This window comes from Olea europaea, chromosome 12 (genome assembly GCF_002742605.1).
Source record: "Olea europaea var. sylvestris chromosome 12, O_europaea_v1, whole genome shotgun sequence".
NCBI lineage: Eukaryota > Viridiplantae > Streptophyta > Magnoliopsida > Lamiales > Oleaceae > Olea > Olea europaea.
The window spans coordinates 24,155,513-24,178,271 of record NC_036248.1 but is presented as its reverse complement, the minus strand read 5'-3'; the positions used below and the strand labels follow the sequence as shown (position 1 = coordinate 24,178,271).

Genomic DNA, 22,759 nt, shown 5'->3' with positions numbered 1-22,759 from the left:
AAACTTTTGATAGTATTTATTCGTTTTTTCTTAATTTTTAGATCGGTGGACACAAAAAATGTTATATTACTTCTACGGCTCATTATCACCTTTGATTTCTGCAAAAAAAAAAAGGATTATTATTGTATTTAGATTAGTAGAATATTCTTATAATGTCACTAACATATGCTTGGGTTTAGAAAAGATTATTTAAAAAATTTGTATGTAAAAAACGATTTGAAGTTTTACTTTTGACAAATATAGCGTGAACAAAATTATAAATTTGTAATTGAAAAATTCATTATTGATCTTAACCCTGCATTTGGAAGTTTATTTTTTATCAGCGTTCTGTATATCACATTATGAATTTAATTTTATAAAAGATGATTTAGAACCTTCAAGAGGACAATTAGACAAAATTAGAAGAGTAATAAATTTGATTACTGTATTAGTATCGAGAAACACAAGCATTGAACAGTCTGTGTGCAGAACATGGCTTAGAAGAGAAATTATTTGCGAGGCCTGAGCGTGGTTTATTTTGGATTGATTTCGACTCCAATGCAAAACCAAAACCAAATTAGTCGGTTGGGTGAGTTTCAACCCAAAATAACTCACTCTAGCTCTTAAACCAGACCAAACCGATATTGGTTCGATTCAGTTACTGGGTTTGGACTTTTAGTCCAAATTGAATTTTTATAAAATAATTTGTCCAGGTTTGGGCCTACTTAGAATATTAGAACTAAAATAACTAAATAACTTTATATTATAAAAACTATTGACTAACAAATAAAATCATGTTAATAGAGACAGATCAACAGAATACATAAGAATTTTGTTGCTTTCTATGTACTATGTAACCAGACTGCCTAAGTAGAACAAATAATAAGTATAACATAATGAGCTTGTGAAAGGAAATTTTGAGTACTATTACTTAATAACAATATCATAAATTGGAAGGAATCGAGATGTAGTTATGAGATTAAGGATATCTTTGGATTTTTTACTTTTCTTAAAAAAAAAAAATCAAGAGAAAGTAAACATGTAAGTGTGTTGGGTTGGATCGGTTCGGTTCAGTTACAAGTGGTTTGAAACTTCAAATTATGTCTAAACCGAGCAGAACCAACCTAAGCCGGTTTGGTTTAGTCGGTTTTTTTTAATTTTTTTGCCCAAGCCTATTATATGCCACTAATGTAACACAAAATGGAACTTTACGTGTCTTAAGTTACAGTCATGTAAAAATAATGATAAAGGTGTTTCACTATATTATAATGGTAGGTATGCATATAGGTCCGAACATAATTTGGAAGGTTGGAATGATCTAGTGTATTTTATGTGAAGATATTCTTAAAACCGTTTTTTTTTTATGCCTCAAACACCTATAGCGTTGTTTATTACCCTACATCTTTATTTATTCTGCAATATTTTATTTCTACATTGTACAAACATTTCATAAATGTACAAGTTTGCCAATTTTTGTTTTTGTAGTCTTGTCAATAAAGTTAAGATTTCGCAAAATATTGAAAAGAGTAGTCCTTTTTATTTCTTTTAGTCACCATGATGGAACATTGACTTAACTTAATTGACACGAAAACTATTATAAAGAGGTTTCCAAATTACATGAATGTGGAATTATCAAATGTACATACAGAATCTTCATTATGTGAAATGTATAACAATTACTCTAAAAAAAGGATGTAAGAGCATTTTTAGTTCCCAAAGTACATTTTCAAGAAATACTTCGAGTAATTTAGATGATATATGGAATTTTTTGAACACCAATACAGGTGCTCTTTCATGAGTTCTAGTCCATCCAAATCTAGAACGACAGACGTCGGTGATACTGATCTTCAAATTCCCTCTAAATTAGTTAAGTATATGTGTGTGGACGTTCATATTGTTTTACAATCACAAGAATTAGAGGAATTTGTTCTTCTATCATGGTGGAGGTGTAACAAAAGATGATATTCAATTATATAAAAAAATTGCATGTAATCTACTAACATCTCCGATGTCTAAGGTAGTATTGGAGGTTTTTTTTTTTTTTTTTATGTGGTAGAATTTTGTTAGACAAACAATCAAAACTAAAAGAAGACATATTAGATGCTCTAATATATTTGAAGGATTGGGAGTGTGCGAAGTTACTCTTCAAAAATAAGTTGACAATATAATGGTTGAAGAGTTATAACATATCAAATGATAGGATATTGTATGTTTTTAAATTGATTTGTTTCAAAAAATTATGTAATTTTTAAATTTATAAATTTAAAAAAAGTTGTACACGAAATATTTTATTTATGTACAATTTTAACTCCATCTATGTTAATTGTAGTCAATCTTAAGCTCGAAAAAAGATGATGCATGTAACTTTTATTTAATCTACAATTAGTATAGATTGCACATAATTTATATTGTTAAAAAAAATTTGAATTTCACGACTTAAAAAAATGAGTCAACTCGGCTTGGTAAAGCTTGAGCCATTTTTTATCCAAGTCGTGACTTTGGGCTTGCAAGCCGACTCGGCTCGTTTATATTCCTATTTTAACCCCAGTTTGGTAGATATTTTTTAAAATTCATTTTTTTCTAAACATATTTTCTATCGCATGTTCTTCCAATAAAATAATTTTACACGCGATCCCATAAATTTTCTTACTTTTACTCACAAAATCTCCAAAAAAAAATATTTTTCACAAATTCTATTATTAAAAAAATACATTTTGGTAGAGATTTTTTAAAATTCATTTTTTTCTAAACTTATTTTCTATCATATGTTCTTCCAATAAAATAATTTTACACGCGATCCCATAAATTTTCCTACTTTTAATCACAAAATCTCCAAAAAAATTTTATTTTTCACAAATTCTATTATTAAAAAAATACATAAAATAGGCCCTTATTTCTTTATTAATTTTTATTATTTTATGTTTTTAAGTTAGTTGTATTTAAAAAAATAAATCTATGAGTAAATAGGAAATAGGACTAGAAAAGAGCATATTTTAATTCCTCGTTATCATCTCTACTATCTCTACCATAATTTTAATATAGTACAACATTTTTGACTTTTAAGGGTAATAAAAAGTCTAGATAAATAGCATTACTTACACACACATTATTAGATGACTAAGCAATACATCGTGAATACAATTAATAATAATACACTACGCATCGTATCAAACATAACTTAAATTCAGCTTTAAATTCAAGGTACTTCAACTGTTCTAAAACCGACAACTACTCCCCTAGATGAGAAGTTTTGTACCGAACCAACCTTTTCATTGACTCCCAATTTCTAGAATAAATATTATAAGAGTGATTTATTTTTTTGGGAGAATGTGTCATTTAAAAAAAAATTAGAATTTACATGCATAATTATTTTGTTAAAAAAACATATAATTTAAAATGAATTTATAATTTTAGAATGAATCTCAAGGATCTTAGCATGATTGGTTCGACGTCCCTTTCCTCACTTTTCCAACTAAACCAAATTTTGCCATGTAAATGAGGCATAATTATTATTGTTACAGTGCCAAGAAAAAGACTATTGACTACAATTAGGCAATCACATGTCCAAAACACACCCGTCAAAATCAGTGGTGTTGATGTAAAGAGAACAAGCCTGTGGGGTCCACCAAAAAAGTCTAAGCCCCCGTTTAATATGATTTAAAATATAAATTTTATATAAATCAAAATCAACAATTAATTTTAATATCATATTTTATACGATTCACAATTTTCAACCACATATCTCATCAATTTCTATAAATATCTACAAAAAATCTGAAATAAGGACTAAAAATCTTTTCAGTTTGGCTAATTACGTGATTCTCTAATTAAAGATTTTTGTTCGGTGGAACCAAATGAGTCGATAAAGTTGTTCACCAAACCAATTTTTATTAATGAAGTAGGCAGCAATTTAATTATGATCTGCTAGTCCGGACAGCGTTATATTTTAATAGAAGGTGATTTCGTGTATTGGTTAAAGCACGCTTAGTTATTCAATAACATTGAAATTTTAGGTCAAATATAGCAAAAGCAATGCATTAGAAGGGTTTATTTTGAATTTCAATTTTTGAATAAAAAAGAATTAAGTGCTAAGCCCTTGTTTGAGCCACATTCTTGCTAAAAAATACATCTTTTGATAGCGTATTGATGAAATATGTGAAATTAAAAAATAAAGAAAATTTTTGAGTTTACGTGTAATATTATTTTAATAAAAAATGTGCGGTTGAAATTGCGTCAAATCACTGTTGAAGATGTATTTTGATGAAAATAATAAGGCTCGAACAAGGGCTAAGTATCTTCGGAAGAGTTTGAAATACTTTAAGTAATTTATTTTCCCCCACATTTTTTTTTTTTGGTTGTCATCTGTCTGGCTTGTTTTGAATTTTATCCATGGGTAATGAAATTCAGTTGAAATCTTAATTGAATTGTTAAACTGTAGTCTTCTCCATTGGGCCAATTTCAATTTAATTTTGAAATTCACCAATCTGTTACATTCACCCACCTAAGTTAATGGAAATACGCAATTTCATTTGCAATCACACCACAACGATTTTCCACGAAATTGCTAAATGTACCTCTAGGGATGAAAACAATAAAATGAAAGTTATGGCAATATTGTTATATTAAAATGTTAAAAGACGTATTTTTTTTTTTTATTTTACTTCTTTTTTGAAATAGCGTAGTATCAAGTTGATATGTCAAATAGCAATTCTCAACTACCGTATGGCAGTTAATCAAGCAATTTTAATCAACTTAAAATACAGATATTTGAAATTGAAATTGAAATTGAAACTGAAATTGAAACAATGAGCTGAAACTAAACATAAGTTTATTTACCTACCTTAGACAAATTAAAAATTAGTTGAAAAAAAATTAGAATTTACATGCATAATTATTTTGTTAAAAAAACATATAATTTAAAATGAATTTATAATTTTAGAATGAATCTCAAGGATCTTAGCATGATTGGTTCGACGTCCCTTTCCTCACTTTTCCAACTAAACCAAATTTTGCCATGTAAATGAGGCATAATTATTATTGTTACAGTGCCAAGAAAAAGACTATTGACTACAATTAGGCAATCACATGTCCAAAACACACCCGTCAAAATCAGTGGTGTTGATGTAAAGAGAACAAGCCTGTGGGGTCCACCAAAAAAGTCTAAGCCCCCGTTTAATATGATTTAAAATATAAATTTTATATAAATCAAAATCAACAATTAATTTTAATATCATATTTTATACGATTCACAATTTTCAACCACATATCTCATCAATTTCTATAAATATCTACAAAAAATCTGAAATAAGGACTAAAAATCTTTTCAGTTTGGCTAATTACGTGATTCTCTAATTAAAGATTTTTGTTCGGTGGAACCAAATGAGTCGATAAAGTTGTTCACCAAACCAATTTTTATTAATGAAGTAGGCAGCAATTTAATTATGATCTGCTAGTCCGGACAGCGTTATATTTTAATAGAAGGTGATTTCGTGTATTGGTTAAAGCACGCTTAGTTATTCAATAACATTGAAATTTTAGGTCAAATATAGCAAAAGCAATGCATTAAAAGAAGGGTTTATTTTGAATTTCAATTTTTGAATAAAAAAGAATTAAGTGCTAAGCCCTTGTTTGAGCCACATTCTTGCTAAAAAATACATCTTTTGATAGCGTATTGATGAAATATGTGAAATTAAAAAATAAAGAAAATTTTTGAGTTTACGTGTAATATTATTTTAATAAAAAATGTGCGGTTGAAATTGCGTCAAATCACTGTTGAAGATGTATTTTGATGAAAATAATAAGGCTCGAACAAGGGCTAAGTATCTTTGGAAGAGTTTGAAATACTTTAAGTAATTTATTTTCCCCCACATTTTTTTTTTTTGGTTGTCATCTGTCTGGCTTGTTTTGAATTTTATCCATGGGTAATGAAATTCAGTTGAAATCTTAATTGAATTGTTAAACTTTAGTCTTCTCCATTGGGCCAATTTCAATTTAATTTTGAAATTCACCAATCTGTTACATTCACCCACCTAAGTTAATGGAAATACGCAATTGCATTTGCAATCACACCACAACGATTTTCCACGAAATTGCTAAATGTACCTCTAGGGATGAAAACAATAAAATGAAAGTTATGGCAATATTGTTATATTAAAATGTTAAAAGACGTATTTTTTTTTTTTATTTTACTTCTTTTTTGAAATAGCGTAGTATCAAGTTGATATGTCAAATAGCAATTCTCAACTACCGTATGGCAGTTAATCAAGCAATTTTAATCAACTTAAAATACAGATATTTGAAATTGAAATTGAAATTGAAACTGAAATTGAAACAATGAGCTGAAACTAAACATAAGTTTATTTACCTACCTTAGACAAATTAAAAATTAGTTGTATCAAATTGCAATTGTCAAGGAGGGTTTGACACCCTCACAATAGGCGGTGGGGCGATCATTTTTTGGCCTTTTTTTATTCACGCGAGATCCGATGCACATGTGAATGTAGGCTAACTAAACGGGTAAACGTTTTTGGCAAAAGAGTTTAATCCTAAATTTATAACATTTTCTATTGATTGATTGATTGTAACATCGTTAAAGTGGATTCGAGAAGTTTGTTTCCGTCACTTGGGTAGTATGCAAAGGCATGCATGTGGGGTTTAATGTGATAGGTTGACCGTAGCATTAGCATTGTGAAGAATTGATAAAAGAGTAAAGATACTTGTACACGCATGGCCCCCCTCACATGTTAGGGGGCCCGTAGAGTGTACTCTCTAGTGTACAATTAGCGAATCACTTGATAAAAACTGTAGTTGCAAGAATCATCATGCATCATGCATGTGGGCCCCCTCTCATGTGAGAGGGGCTATACACTGATTATACATGTAGCGAGTCCCTTGATAAAAACTGTAATTGCAAGGAATCATCATGCAACTGTTGTGATTGAGCTACCTGGTGTTAGAATATCAGTATGAGTATTACTATTTAATGGGCTTGATAAATGGTCAAATCATGCAATTCATTTAATTGTTTCTATCATTTAATGACACTTAATGCCACCTAAACTAGTGTTGTAATATCAATGATATTAAATGACATTACTCTTATATAAAATAGGACAATTCTAAGCTAATCTCCTCTAAATTAATGTTTTACTAAAATTAGAAAACAAAAATTGGTCACAACTCCGACCATTTTAAAAAATTAATACATTCCTCTATCCTAATAATTAGCAGTTTCTTTTTGAAACTCAGAGTAAAATTACAATTCCGATTGTCTTGATAAATTAATAATTTAATAAAAATACAAAATATAACAATTTATGAACTAGAAACATACTTTAATACTCCATTCGTTCCAATTATATAGGCTGAGTTTTCTTTTTCTCTTGTCCCAAATATATAGTTATGTTTCCTAATTTAGAATATTTTGTTTTGTTTCTTTACCAATATGCCCTTATTTAATTTTCCCCACTTAATATGTCAACTGCTTGAAATTATTCAAATACACACATTTTTCACTTCTTAGAAACATGAAACAACTCTCATTTCTTCTTCTTCTTCAAATTAAATCATTCAAATTCTTTACTAATTCCAATAATAATTTATTACTACATACTGAAAATTAAATAGGGGTAAATTAAAAAAGATCTTGACAAAAATTAATTTTTCAATGACATTAAAGAAGATTTCTTAATCCATGTGAAAAAGGAAACAAGCCTATATAATTAGGACAGAGGGAATATGCTAGTTTACACATGGGCACCATGTTTGAGATTTTAAACTTCACACTTCTTCGTTTTAGTGCCCGAGAAGTTATTGTGATCACCTTCTTGTTGCAATCAAAAGCTTTCAACTAAATTTAGCATTTTAACGCCATAGTTGTAGAGAGGTTAAGTACCTCGTGACTATCATCTTTGTCATTGATTATCTAGATCACTCCATCATAATTTCCCTTGCGATATCATTAATGATATCCTCTCCAATTGGAAGGTAAAGCACATTTTCTTCCATCGGATGGTTAAGTTGATGATTGACATTCATAAGATTTTCTTTAGTAGATAGCTTCGAATTTGTTTCGTAAACTATTCTCCTCATCTGCCTCCCTCGATTTCTCCTTTTATTGTATGGATTTTGCAATGAAAAATAATTAAAGATAGTGTTTGTCTTAAACCTGATCTCTCTTTAAATTTGAATTTCTTTTTCGTTTCTCTCAGATTGTGTTAGTTTTAACTTATTAACAATAAAGAAAAATAAATATTTTGTTACTACAAGTTTTGTTATTCAAGACAAAGGATTTTTTATTTTCATACTAAGAATCGAGGTAAGTAGTAAAAATTAATTTGATGTTTATAAATGTAATTGCAAATTATAAATCATACAGATTAAAGTTTTATGGCTATAATCAATTTTCTACAATCCTAAGGAATTTTTCAAAATCAAGGACTCTACCAGGAATCGACCTAGGTGAAATTTCTATGGTTTTATATGTAAATATGCATATTTGTTCAAAGGGATTATACCTAAAAAATTATACGGTACTTTAAGTTCACTCCTACTCTATGAAAATTTTTCAGATTGAGAAAAAGGTCTTGGATATCGAGATTGCATGGATTGTAGAGAAGTCAAGGAGAAGAAAATCAAATCAAAAGTTAAGGATCCCGTGTATAGGATTTATTTTCATGTATTTTAAAGTTAAGACTCAAACAATTAATTTACAAATTGTACGCATTTTGAGTTTTATACTTCATTAATGGATGAAATTATATTTTCATATAAATTTATGATTTGGAGTTTATTAAATTATGTTATTATGTCATGTTAGCATAAATTCTGGTATGAAAATGTGATTGAATGTGTGGATTTCGACATGTAAACACGAAAAGTAGAAATTTCAACTGTTGTCTGATTTTTAAATTGTCACCTCAAATTGGCATCCGTAAAGTTTTGATGAGACAGGCGAGGTTTGAAAGCCCCATACGTCATTTGTCCATTGACTTTGAAATCAAGACATTTAGAGGTTGTTAAGATAATTTATGCCTTTTTTTGTGTGTTATATTTAGTGAACTCAAGAATAGCTTTTAGCATATGATTGAGTGTTCAAATGTATGCCTAAATGATTTTAAGAAGATTCTTTCATGTGTAAATGCCTTTGAATGTATAAGAGGCCAATTAAATTCTTTTGAAGGGTTGAACTAAAAAAATATATATTTTTTCCAGTAGAGTTGCATTAAAGTTATAAATTTTTAAAATGTATATAGAATTATTTAGATTTAGATTTATATCACCCACCAACTTTTGCTGCAAAGGAATGAAGAAGCGTGTTTCAAAAAGTTGGTGCATCTTAGTGTTCAAAAGGTTGGTACATCTTAGTGCAATGCACCAACAAAAGAAAAATTCATGATAACCAAATCTACTATTAGTTCTCAATGCAGCACTTAGAGTTGAATTACGATTCTCAATGCATGGTCACAAAATTGACCCACTTATTAGAGGAACCAGAGCCAGATCGATGGTTTTATCTAGTTCTGGTTTGATTTTTGGGAAAAAAATGCTCATTTCTAATTTAAAGGAATCAAATACATGACAGTCTCTTAAACTAGCTAAACTCAATTTCTTTTCATTTCATGCAATTATATACAAGAAAAGAATTTCAAAAAATTAATCTGAGTCAGTACAATAATCAACCTCCTAGCTCGACCACCTTGTTGAGCTAGCCAAGCATTTCATTGCGTAGGCTTTGATATAAATTTTGTTCTTGGATGTTGATGGGAGTTAGTTAGGGCCCGTTCGATTTGTGTTTCGATTTTCAGTTTTAGGTTTTGAATTCATTTTTTATTTTTTGTTTTTAATGTCTATTTTAAGATTTTTAAGAACATATTTGGTTTGTCATTTGAAAAATTATTTCTTAAAACAAAATTATAAAACACTTTTGGTTTGAAAATTTGAAAAAAAAAAATTATTACCATTCCATTAAACCTGATCTCTCTTTAAATTTGAATTTCTTTTTCGTTTCTCTCAGATTGTGTTAGTTTTAACTTATTAACAATAAAAAAAAAATAAAGATTTTGTTACTACAAGTTTTGTTATTCAAGACAAAGGATTTTTTATTTTCATACTAAGAATCGAGGTAAGTAGTAAAAATTAATTTTATGTGTATAAATGTAATTGCAAATTATAAATCATACAGATTAAAGTTTTATGGCTATAATCAATTTTCTACAATCCTAAGGGATTTTTCAAAATCAAGGACTCTACCAGGAATCCACCTAGGTGAAATGTCTCTGGTTTTATATGTAAATATGCATATTTGTTCAAAGGGATTATACCTAAGAAATTATACGGTACTTTAAGTTATTTTTCAGATTGAGAAAAAGGTCTTGGATATCGAGATTGCATGGATTGTAGAGAAGTCAAGGAGAAGAAAATCAAATCAAAAGTAATAAATTAGTATTAAAATATATGAATAAAAATAAAACCTAATGCGTGAATTTAAAATATTTTTGTCTATGTTCATTTAAATATTTTTTTAAAAAATTTATGTAAATAATTATTAAGAACTAAACTATTTTTATTTTTTATTTTTATAATTACTATTTCTCTAAAAGTTTTTATAATCTTTATTTTTCATAATTTTAATTTTTAGAATTTTACTTTTTCAAGTTTTTATTTTTACATGTATTAATTTTATTTGAATTTACCTTTTTGAATTTTATTTTTTAATAATTTAAAATTTTATTTGTTAGAATTTTTTATTTTAGTTTTTTAAAATTTTATTTACATAAAATTTTATTTTAAATAAATTTTTATTTAAACTCTTGTTTTCCATGTTTTGAGCATTTTCAAGATTTTCACCAAAAACACTCAAAATGTCAAAAATACGTTTTTTGTTATAAATTTATTTTTATTTTCAAAAATGTATTTTTAAAAAATAACAGGCCAAATACATTTTTAGGGTTTTGCAAAATTGAAAATCGAAAATGGCTTGAAAACAGTTAATAAAATGCACCATTACATTTTGTAGCATTTATTAATTTCAATATTGGTATAATATATACAATATGTTATACTTTTAATAAGATACTCATAATTCTTGATTGTATTGTATTACTATTAACAAAGAAAATGAAGTTAATTTTAGTAATCCTCGTGCTTGTTGGTATTACATGCATGAAATTATATTTTCATATAAATTTATGATTTGGAGTTTATTAAATTATGTTATTATGTCATGTTAGCATAAATTCTGGTATGAAAATGTGATAGAATGTGTGGATTTCGACATGTAAACACGAAAAGTAGAAATTTCAACTGTTGTCTGATTTTTAAATTGTCACCTCGAATTGGCATCCGTAAAGTTTTGATGAGACAGGCGAGGTTTGAAAGCCCTATCCGTCATTTGTCCATTGACTTTGAAATCAAGACATTTAGAGGTTGTTAAGATAATTTATGCCTTTTTCTGTGTGTTATATTTGGCGAACTCGAGAATAGCTTTTAGCATGTGATTGAGTGTTCAAATGTATGCCTAAATGATTTTAAGAAGTTATGAAATTTTCCTACATCATACTTGAATGAGTTCAGAAAATAAAGTAAAAATTTCATTAAAATTTTGAACCCAAAAAATGGTTCAACTGAACTTGATCGTTATATAGTGCGTTGCGAGGTTGAACATCATTAACGTAACCTAATTTCGATTTCTATCATTCACTTTATTCCGCTTCTTCAACAAACTAAGCTAACTAGCTTAACATATTTGTTTCCACTAGAAACTTGTACTAAAATGTAAGGGTAATTTATGAAATAAAAATGAAAGAAAGAAAATTTTAATTTAACTCGAATTTCGAAAACTTATGAAGCACGTTTTTGTAACAGATCCAAATCCTAAAACTTAGGGCATTACAGTATTAAGAAGATTCTTTCATGTGTAAATGCCTTTGAATGTATAAGAGGCCAATTAAATTCTTATGAAGGGTTGAACTAAAAATAAATTTTTTTTTTCCAGTAGAGTTGCATTAAAGTTCTACATTTTCAAAATGTATATAGAATTATTTAGATTTAGATTTATATCACCCACGGCTTTTGCTGCAAAGGAATGAAGAAGCGTGTTTCAAAAAGTTGGTGCATCTTAGTGTTCAAAAGGTTGGTACATCTTAGTGCAATGCACCAACAAAAGAAAAATTCATGATAACCGAATCTACTATTAGTTCTCAATGCAGCACTTAGACTTGAATTAAAAATGACCGATTCTCAATGCATGGTCACAAAATTGACCCACTTATTAGAGGAACCAGAGCCAAATCGATGGTTTTATCTAGTTCTGGTTTGATTTTGGGAAAAAATGCTCATTTCTAATTTAAAGGAATCAAATACATGACGGTCTCTTAAACCAACTAAACTCAATTTCTTTTCATTTCATGCAATTATATACAAGAAAAGAATTTCAAAAAATTAATCTGAGTCAGTACAATAATCAACCTCCTAGCTCGACCACCTTGTTAAGCTAGCCAAGCATTTCATTGCGTAGGCTTTGATATAAATTTTGTTCTTGGATGTTGATGGGAGTTAGTTAGGGCCCGTTCGATTTGTGTTTCGATTTTCAGTTTTAGGTTTTGAGTTCATTTTTTATTTTTTGTTTTTAATGTCTATTTTAAGATTTTTAAGAACATATTTGGTTTGTCATTTGAAAAATTATTTCTTAAAACAAAATTATAAAACACTTTTGGTTTGAAAATTTGAAAAAAAAAAAATTATTACCATTCCATTACATTTGATTATTCAGTATTTTACAATAATTTTATATTATCAATTATTATATATATTTTAAAGTTGGTGAATCTTATAATATTTTTCTCTCACAGTCTCACTAAAAGAAAAAAATAATAAATTAGTATTAAAATATATGAATAAAAATAAAAACTAATGCGTGAATTTAAAATATTTTTGTTTGTGTTCATTTAAATATATTTTTTAAAAATTTATGTAAATAATTATTAAGAACTGGACTATTTTTATTTTTATTTTTATAATTACTATTTCTCTAAAAGTTTTTATAATCTTTATTTTTCATAATTTTAATTTTTAATTTTTAGAATTTTATTTTTTCAAGTTTTTATTTTTACATGTATTAATTTTATTTGAATTTACCTTTTAGAATTTTATTTTTTAATAATTTTTAAATTTTATTCGTTAGAATTTTTTATTTTACTTTTTAAAAAATTTATTTACATAAAATTTTATTTTAAATAAAGTTTTATTTAAACTCTTGTTTTCCATGTTTTGAGCATTTTCAAGATTTTCACCAAAAACACTCAAAATGTCAAAAATACGTTTTTTGTTATAAATTTATTTTTATTTTCAAAAATGTATTTGTAAAAAATAACGACCAAATACATTTTTAAGGTTTTGCAAAATTGAAAATCGAAAATGGCTTGAAAACAGTTAATAAAATGCACCATTACATTTTGTAGCATTTATTAATTTCAATATTGGTATAATATATACAATATATTATACGTTTAATAAGATACACATAATTCTTGATTGTATTGTATTACTATTAACAAAGAAAATGAAGTTAATTTTAGTAATCCTCGTGCTTGTTGGTATTACATGTCATACTCACCTTTCGAGCTTTGATATATGAAATTATGAATGAGCAAACAAGACATGACATTTGTATGCTAATGAAACAATTAAACTCCTTGAACAAGGTTGAAGACATGAAGTAAGAAAACATGCTAATTTGAATGTTTTTGATTAGATGTATTTTAAAAAAAATTTCAAACTATTTAATTGTTTGTCGACATGTGACGTCCCTATTTTTTTACCCTATTTTCTACCTCGGATCTGTAGCATCTTTCGTTAATGAAAATGTAACAAAGTCCTTGAGATAAAATGCAATGAACCATCATAAATACATACAGAAATTGGGTGGCGAATCGAAAGGAAGGTCGTCACTCCTCAGGATTAGTCACGCGAAGTTTAAACACCTGGATTATCAAAAAAATAATAATAATAAAGAAATAAAAGAAAGTGGGTGCAAAAAAAAAGAAAAAAAAAAAAGAGTTATGGTAGGGCCCACCCTCATCGCCACTGTTTTCATCATTTTCGGGTACTGTGAATAAAGTCCAACGAACAAAAAGGACTCTCGCATCATCGAGTGGCCGAAACGGACGATCCTCTCTCTCTCTCTCTCTCTGCACTATATTACGCTCTCTACTGTTTCTTTTGTCTCTGTTAGCGGTGTAGGTAAAATATAAACAAGAAATATAAACGAAAAAGGAGAAAAATTCTTGCCTGTTCTTGTTTTTAGTCCTTTTATTTATTTATTTTTCGAATCTTCCATTTTCTTAGCAGCACTCTTGACCTTCGAGTTCTTTGCTCAATGGACACCGTCTAACACTCTATCCATCAGGTAAATCTCCATTTTTTCCCCAAAAAACATTAAGAAATATTCCCTGCTTCGATCTGCAAGTGTAAATCTTTTTTCTTTCTTTTTTTCATAGACCCCATATCAGAAATTTAAAGAAAAAAGAGTAAAAAATTGTTGGCGAAGTTTGCGCGGGGTCTTGATCATGGCGGTGGTGGAGAATGCTGGGATTAGCGTCGTGACATCATCAAATCAGACCGACTCGAATGCCCCGCCGGAGATTACCTCCGTGGATCATATCCACCCGCAGTTTACAAAGACCACTGCTAATCTGAAGTCAACGAAACCCACCGATAGTGGTTATCACCTGATACAGTCCAACAGCCATCAACATCAGCTGCATAGAGCAAATGGAGATGGAGTCTCGAACGCTCTTCTTAACAGTAATCCGGCAGGGAAGAATATGAATAGTGGAAATGATGGAGAAGAGGGGTTTAAGAGAGAGATGAGGGATTTAGCGGAAATGCTATCTAAATTGAATCCCTTGGCAGAGGAATTTGTGCCGCCATCACTGGCTGCGAACGGCGCCGGTGGCCACCACAGACTGATGATAGCCTCACCACATGAGGCGGCCGCTGGGTTCTTCGGGTATAATGCTAACGGTTTTGTAATGCAGCAACCTGTTAACTCAGGAGTTCAAAACGGGAATTCCTTTAGAAGGGTTGGTATTTTATCTGATATTATTTTCTCAGTTTTTCGAAGTAAAATCCTCTTTTGTTGAGTATTATTATTTATGGATTATTGTCTATTTTCTTAAAAAATATGCGGATATATAAAGAACGGGATGAGGAATATTTGACAGAAGATTATGGTAAGCTTTAATTTAATACTACTTGGATTGTTTGGATATCATGATCAGTACTTCTGGTATTTTTTATTCTTTTTCTTTTAAGGCAGCTATATTACCAGTTAAATTCTTTTTCCATGTAGTTTTGTTAGCATTAGTTATATGATTTAAGTACAGTATTTAGTTTTCTTGATTGCGCTTCTGGGACATTTGATATACAGAAGAAAAATGGCTATGGCCATGGGAAGCGGAGGACTAATAACAGAACAAGCATGGCACAGAGAGAAGATGTAATTAAGAGGACAGTGTATGTTTCTGACATTGATCATCAGGTAAAGAGAATTTAGGTGTTCAGGCTTGTGTTATTTCAGATTCTTGATTCATTCTTTTAGGGCAAATGATATCAAACTCTGTTTATCTTTCTTCTTATGAATATAGGTTACTGAAGAGCAACTTGCAGCATTATTCATTCATTGTGGGCAGGTAAAATGTGTCACTATTCCGTCTCAGTGATAGAATAAACACTTTATTTATAACTTAATTGTTCTAAATATGTTTTCCACACTAATCTCGCTGAAGGTAGTGGATTGTCGGGTTTGTGGGGATCCTAATTCTGTACTTCGTTTTGCCTTTGTTGAATTCACTGATGAAGGTATGTCAACAATCTTTTTATTTGGTTATGCAATTTGGTGAAAACCTGGGATCATATTATATTGCATTGCATATCAAATTGCTTACAGAAGGGGCAAGGAATGCTTTGAGTTTGGCGGGAACTATGTTGGGATATTATCCAGTGAGAGTGCTGCCTTCGAAAACTGCAATTGCACCTGTGAATCCAACATTCTTGCCAAGGGTGAGAAACTTGTGGCAATCTTTAATTACTTTGGACAAGTGTTATAACTTGAATCAGTTAAAGTAATAGAAATCTAATGTCTTCTTTTTTTTTTTTTGACAGTCGGAGGATGAAAGAGAAATGTGTGCTAGAACTATTTACTGTACAAACATTGATAAGAAGGTAGCTCTGGAATTCACAAGCCTTTGGCATGTTGTCAATTGTGTCACACTTGCATGAGTATTTGCTTGATGCAGGTTACACAAGCGGACGTCAAACTCTTCTTTGAATCTATTTGTGGAGAGGTTTGTAGCTGCTTGTATAATTAGTCTTGTTACCTGTTTTTTGTAATTTGCCAATCCCATTTGATCAAGTGCATTCTCTGACCTAGGTTCACCGCTTGAGATTGCTTGGTGACTATCAGCATACGACTCGTATAGCTTTTGTAGAGTTTGTAATGGTAAGAACCACAGGCTTCTCACGCATTTATGCATGACTAAAAATGAAATCATCTCAAAGTTAGTGTTCCCCTTTTGATAAAAAAAAAAAAAAAAAGATATTGCGACAGGATCTGAACTCTTGACCAAGCTGTGCTTGCATTTTCCATTGCACACGGCTTTCCCCATGTATATACATCATTTATTGTACTAGCTTTAAGCGCTTTTCACAAGCTACGTTTGTCAAATGAAATTCGTTCAGTAACTTGTCTTTCTAACTAAAGGTTAACATTAGGCAAAATTGCATTTATCTGTCATTCATGTCTTGCCTTTATTATAATGTTCAACCTTCCGCATCCACTGACAAAAACTTCTATATTTTCCATTTCCGTGATTGTATGAAACATAGTCCTTTTTAGTGTCTTACTTCAGCTGATTACCTTTGTCTCCTTTAATAACTTGAATTCTTTTTGTTCTTACATATCCTTCATCATCTTTTGGTCTGTCTCTATATGTTGTGCAAATGAAAATTGCTCAGTTGAAGTTGACTGTTCTGACTAATGAGAGTGTTGGAGAAGAAAAGTTTTACTTTTTGATATGCTCTTAGACATTTGAAAAAAGTTTTGCTTGGCATATCTTACCTTGTGATTAGTGTTGGTGTGAAGGGTGCAAACAAACACCTTAAAGCATTCACTGTTGGAAATAATACTTTTGTCTCTTTTTGGAAAAGGCCGCAAGAGATTTTTTATGGAAAACTCTGATTGGTTTGGAATGGAGTTTTGCAGATTTATCTGTCTAACGATACCATTTTAATTCTAGCTTCTGTTTTAAGGGCATGTTGTGCTATTCAGCCTTTGTTTGTCTTCCATTTTTTCAAAATTCTTTTTTTCTCAAATTCATTTTCAACTATACATTCACACAATAAAATATTTTGCACAGAAACTCAAATTTTTTCCTACTTTTTAACCCAACCTTATTCAAAAATTCACTATTCTAAAATCATTTTCTCCAAAAAAACATTTTTTAATGTTTGTCAAACAGGGGTTCACTTTGCATTTCTCTTTTTCTGGATTTAAAGTCTCTTCCTGTATCAGCTAAAAGTAAGGGCTTATGTACCAATGTGTTTGCTTGTTGTGGTGGTGTGTATTGAAGACCTACCAAATATGAATTTTTACATTAGGGTTTAATTATAACACACACATGTTTAGTGCTTGAACTTACAAGACATTTAGCCCTTTTTTGAGCTTCATTTTTGGGCCAAAATACATTTTAGAACAGTGTTTTGTTGGAGAATGTGTGTTTAAATAGTAAGAAAATTTTTTGGCTTAACTTGTAAAATTGTTTTACAGGGGAATGTCTGATTGAATGTTTGCGTGTAATAATTATGTTATTAAGAGAATATATGATTGAAAATGAATTTGGAGAAAAATGCATTATTGAAAAATGGTGTTCAAGCAAGGGCTTAATGTCTGGTGAAAGGACAAATGTTATGCCGGTTATCCTTTTCTATTTCTTGAAGACATTGTAATTCCTGACTTCTTGTTCTTTGTTGGTTCTGATCCACAATCATGGAAATTTTCATATTTATTAAAGGAAATCTTGCATTTTGCATAGTGCGTGTGAAATGACATTTTGAGGTCCAGCCATGCAGTAACAAGCCCATGTCCTGCAGCTACACTATTGAAGCATGATTGTAGGACTTGAATTGCAAAAGCAACCACTTACATGTTGTATTTGCTATTAGCGCTCGAGCATCACTATAGGCTTCTCCTGTCACAATGATGGACTGAAGTTAGATTCTTGTTCATGTGCTCGTTGCATTTTATGAAAACCATTTCTTCAATTGCGCAAGATCAAACCCCCCCCCCCCCGGCGTAATGCAGCTAACCATTTTATCTGCGTCTTTTCCTTTTTAGTTTGTGGCATGCAGATAGGATCCATAATCAGCTGGAATTTTGCTTCCATATTTATATTTGATTCATTTTTGGTTTATAATAAAACCTTTATTGCGACTCCATATTTTATATTTTTCTTACTAATGTCAATGCCTTGCCAAAACATTTATAAATCTATGCTATTTAGTTTCAAATTGAACTAGTAATAGTAATTTCTGGAGCACTTCCAATTTACGGCCCACATCACGTGGTTAATATTCTTGGTTGTCAACTGAACTTCAGATCCTATTCTATCTAAAGCAAGTTTGCTTCATAACTCTTATGCCATCTACATCATACAACCCTTCTCCCTTTGGGTGATAATCAAGCTGTTATTATAAATCACCATTATGTCAAAATCTTCACCCTTAACTTGGATGCCCTATTCTTTTCTTTCTTCTTGGGAGGTGGGGGTGGAGTCCCTTCATTTTTATGGACATATAATTCAAATCATTTCAGTATTAATTTTTATGTATTCTCGTTTGCAGGCTGAGAGTGCCATTGCAGCTCTTAATTGTAGTGGTGCAGTCTTAGGATCACTGCCAATAAGGTTGATTCCCTCTATTTATCCCCATTTGTTCACTTTATAGTTCTCTTGGCGCATCTTCAAGAGACTATTTTTAAGGAGCATCTTGGTCATAATAGAGAACATCTTTAAAGAGTAAAATTTTATAAATTCCGAAAAACTTATTATTTTTTACTGAAAAAATTACTTATTCCAACAATCATTTATTATTTTCCCTTATTTTTCAATTAATATATATTTTCTAGATTTTAATGGCTAAAATATTCAGTATTATATATGAATAATTTAGGTAGTAGCATTGAATCAGTCTCTATTTCGGAAAGTTAAAATTAAGTCTCTAGGAGCGTCTAATTTCATGGTTTGACTTATCTTAACATAAAGTGCCTAATCTCTTAATCATTTACATTTTTGCAGGGTTAGCCCGTCGAAGACCCCTGTTCGACCACGATCACCTCGTCAATCCCTGCACTGAAGTGCTTGTCGAGTTGCTCTTGAACTAATCTTCTGATCAAGCACTCTCTATAAATACATACATAAATAGATACCCCTACTTTGTGGAATTTATGTTTTTGTTTTTTTCCTTCGCATCTCAGCTCACCTGCAAGGGATAATTATGGTTTGTCCTTTTAGCTTGTAGAGCAGGATCGTTTCTGAGGCTTAACTTTGGTTAACTGTGTTTCACATTATGTTGAGTTGGATAGGCAATGCCTCCAAGTACTAATGCTGTTCTCTGCTTCGAACTTTTTAAGTTAAGAAACTTGTTCGTGAAGTCTATGCCGAGTCAAATGTTATGAATTTCTCTGTTTTCTTCTTTTTCCAGGTTTATGTTGCCAGTGCTATTGTTTCATGTAGCATTGAGAAACAATTCTGTGATTGATTCTGCTGCATATCCTTTCCATCTCTGTTGGCTGTCGAAGTTTGATTCGTATGGCCATACATTTGTCTTGACTGATCTGCCAGTTTCATTCTTTTTTTGTTTTTTGGTCTGTTGTATAAGTTTGTTGATTTTCTATTCATGCTGAAACTATATTCAACTACTAAGTTAGAAATCATTTTCATTTTTTAAAAATGTTTAATGGTTAATGTAATTGTAGATTTAATAACAAGAGTTGAAGAACCATTTAAAGGAAATTCCAGAAAAATTGGAGCAGCATATAAGAGTTAAAGTTCACCTTTGATTATTAGATTTTTTTGAAAGTTTAATGCTTACAATCACAGCAATAAATCAAGAATAATGAAATGGGAAAATTACGTGGAAGCAGATTTTTGAACTGAGATAGTTTAAAAGTTTTCTGTTCAAATATCAGGTGGCAATTTATCTTTTAATTATTTATAATAATAACTTTAAATTAAATTAATCCCCACCCAACCCCAATTCACTCCCAAACAGCTTTATTTCCCTGCCTCATTTCTCTTTGTATCTCGCTTCTCTCTCTACCCTCTCTACGCACTCGTTCCAACGACAGCTACAGCCCCCTGCCCTATCTATCCAGCAGTGTTGCTCAAAATCTACCCTTGAGCAGCATCGCCTTGCTGCATGCGGCATTGTACCATTGTGCGCAGTGGCACTTTATTTCACACAATGCGATGCCTTGCTGTTTCGAAAATATTTTCATTGTGCTTGATGTTCTTCATTTTGTTGCATTCACGTTCGGGCTCTTTGAAGGCCTTTATTGCGAAGGAGGTTACGGAGGGGACAACCGTGACCTTGGCCTGCGGTTCTGGACATTCAGTTTAACAATGACAAGAAAGCCCTTCCAGTCCTTTGCAATTTCCTTAGCTATTTCCTCATCGATTTTCTCAGGTGACTGTCCGAAGGTTTCGAGTTTTGGAGCGAGGAAATTGGCAGCTTCAAATTGAGTTTGTGGTGGTGGCAATGAATTTGGGAATTTTTTGGTGGGGGGTTTAGGTGTGTTGGAGATGGTAGCTGGGAATTTTCGATGGGTGTGGTGGTTGTGGTGCTGGGTTTGGATTGGGTTGTGGTTGAGTTTGTATAAAGAGGGTTTGTGACTAATTTAGTTGAGTGTCACTGATAAATTGGGTTAATTTGTCATCATGTAAATAATATGTGAACAATAAAATACATAATTGTAACCAAATGTGACCTTAGAAATGTGAGATCGTGACTAAATTTATAATAGTGACTAACAATTTCGTGGTGAATGGATCATAGGTTAATGTCCACGGGTCACAAATAAAATAAAATTGGTCACATATCACTTATTTATATTCACATGCAATATATTACAGTTAACAAGTCATACTTCACGGGTTACGTGTCAATGTGCAAAACTTTAAAAGTTTAAAAGGTCGGGTCACAAACTTTAAAAGTTTGTGAGTAGTTCACAAGTCATAGGTTTCTTATACATGTATTATATATATATATATATTGTTCATAGGTCACAATTTACAAGTCATAGGTCACTGGTCATATTGTATATGTTACATATCGATGTCAACAAGCCACAATTCAATATTAACTTGTCACAAATTACATGTCAGATATTTTTGTGCATTGATATCAGGTCATAGATTCAAGTCATAAGTAACAATTCACAAATCACAGGTCACAAGTCATTTAACATAGGTAAGAGATCAATGTCTACAGGTCATGGATCCAAAAGAATTGATCACTGGCTAATTGATCAATATTACAGATGACGGATCAATGTCCAAAGGTCACAGATATAAGAAAACTGTTCACAAGCCTAACATCACAGGTAATAGTTTAAATAAAAAAAAAAAAAAAAACAAATTTACACTAAATCTGATGATAAGTCAAACATTAGAATCAAATTTTCACTCCATCAATGAACTAGTTCTCTATTGTAGATTAAACCATATCACCAAAAATCTCATTCCTTGAATCATTATGGAGATACTCGATTGTCCAAATTGAAGTTTGATTAGATAATCCTTCAATTCTCCTCAATATTTTGCTAAATTAAAAATCCAAACAAGTTGTTACCTTTGAGATATTGTTCTCATGGATCTCGAATTATACACCTTTATCTTGATTTGTACCTTCATTGTGGTGTGAGAGAGGATGGTGGCGGGTAAATGTAGGTGATTGTGGTTGGGCAAGTTTGTAGAGAGAAATTGGAGAGAGATTGAAGTGGGTTGAGATCGAGGATTGATGATATTTATTAGCTATATAATATATTATATTTATTAATTATTATCCGATTTTTAAATTTTTAAATATTTTCTCTTAAAATTGAATTCGGGTAAAGTTAAGACCTGAATTATGTATTCTTCCCTAATGCAATCTACATAGTGGTGCTAGCATTAGGCTCAAAAAGAGTTTACTCTTCTTTAAATCAGTTATTACGATTCAGCCGTGGTTTGGCCTCACGTTATTTCACATTATATTTTTTCTCTTATTTTCAATCATACAATCTTCTATAAAATAATATTATACGTAAATTGAAAACTTTTCTTATTTTTTAACCACGTATTATTTAAAAAAAAAATCACTTTCAAAAATTATAATATCAAATAATAGGAACCAAATAGGGCTTAATTTATTTTTGTGTGTTTAAAATTTGATTGATTCAATCATCCATAATAATTTCCATTTTTGTACTTTATAACTTATTATTGGTTTTCCACGACTGAATATTTCCTTTAAAAAAATTTTGTCTAAAGAATATACAAATTCCAAACAGGACACGGGTGCTTCAAATGGTGGCGAAGTGACAACTATTTGAAGGAAGTTTGGCCATTGGGATCTTGTTCCTAGGTAAATAGACGATGAAAAGTCAAGTCACGAGTTCTTGTTTTGTTTCGTGCTTTCTGAATAAATTTTTCCCCCCCCCCCCCCCCCCCCAACAAAACCCCAA

The 22,759-nt window shown here is 30.5% G+C and overlaps 1 protein-coding gene across 2 annotated transcripts; it reads left to right on the top strand.

Moving 5' to 3' along the window:
• Positions 1–14,100: 14,100 nt before the first annotated feature.
• Positions 14,101–19,729, top strand: LOC111406148 (polyadenylate-binding protein-interacting protein 12-like). Of its 2 annotated transcripts, none has more exons than XM_023035374.1 (12): positions 14,101–14,220; positions 14,326–14,386; positions 14,478–15,062; positions 15,410–15,520; positions 15,627–15,671; positions 15,768–15,840; positions 15,929–16,041; positions 16,144–16,203; positions 16,278–16,325; positions 16,412–16,480; positions 18,880–18,941; positions 19,332–19,729. In XM_023035374.1, the coding sequence occupies exons 3-12, from the start codon at positions 14,547–14,549 to the stop codon at positions 19,387–19,389; spliced, it is 1,155 nt and encodes a 384-aa protein (XP_022891142.1). In that variant the 5' UTR covers positions 14,101–14,220; positions 14,326–14,386; positions 14,478–14,546; the 3' UTR covers positions 19,390–19,729. The 2 variants fall into 2 exon arrangements, with proteins under 2 accessions (XP_022891142.1, XP_022891143.1); XM_023035375.1 differs by having other exon boundaries at positions 14,118–14,220; positions 14,329–14,386.
• Positions 19,730–22,759: the final 3,030 nt, after the last annotated feature.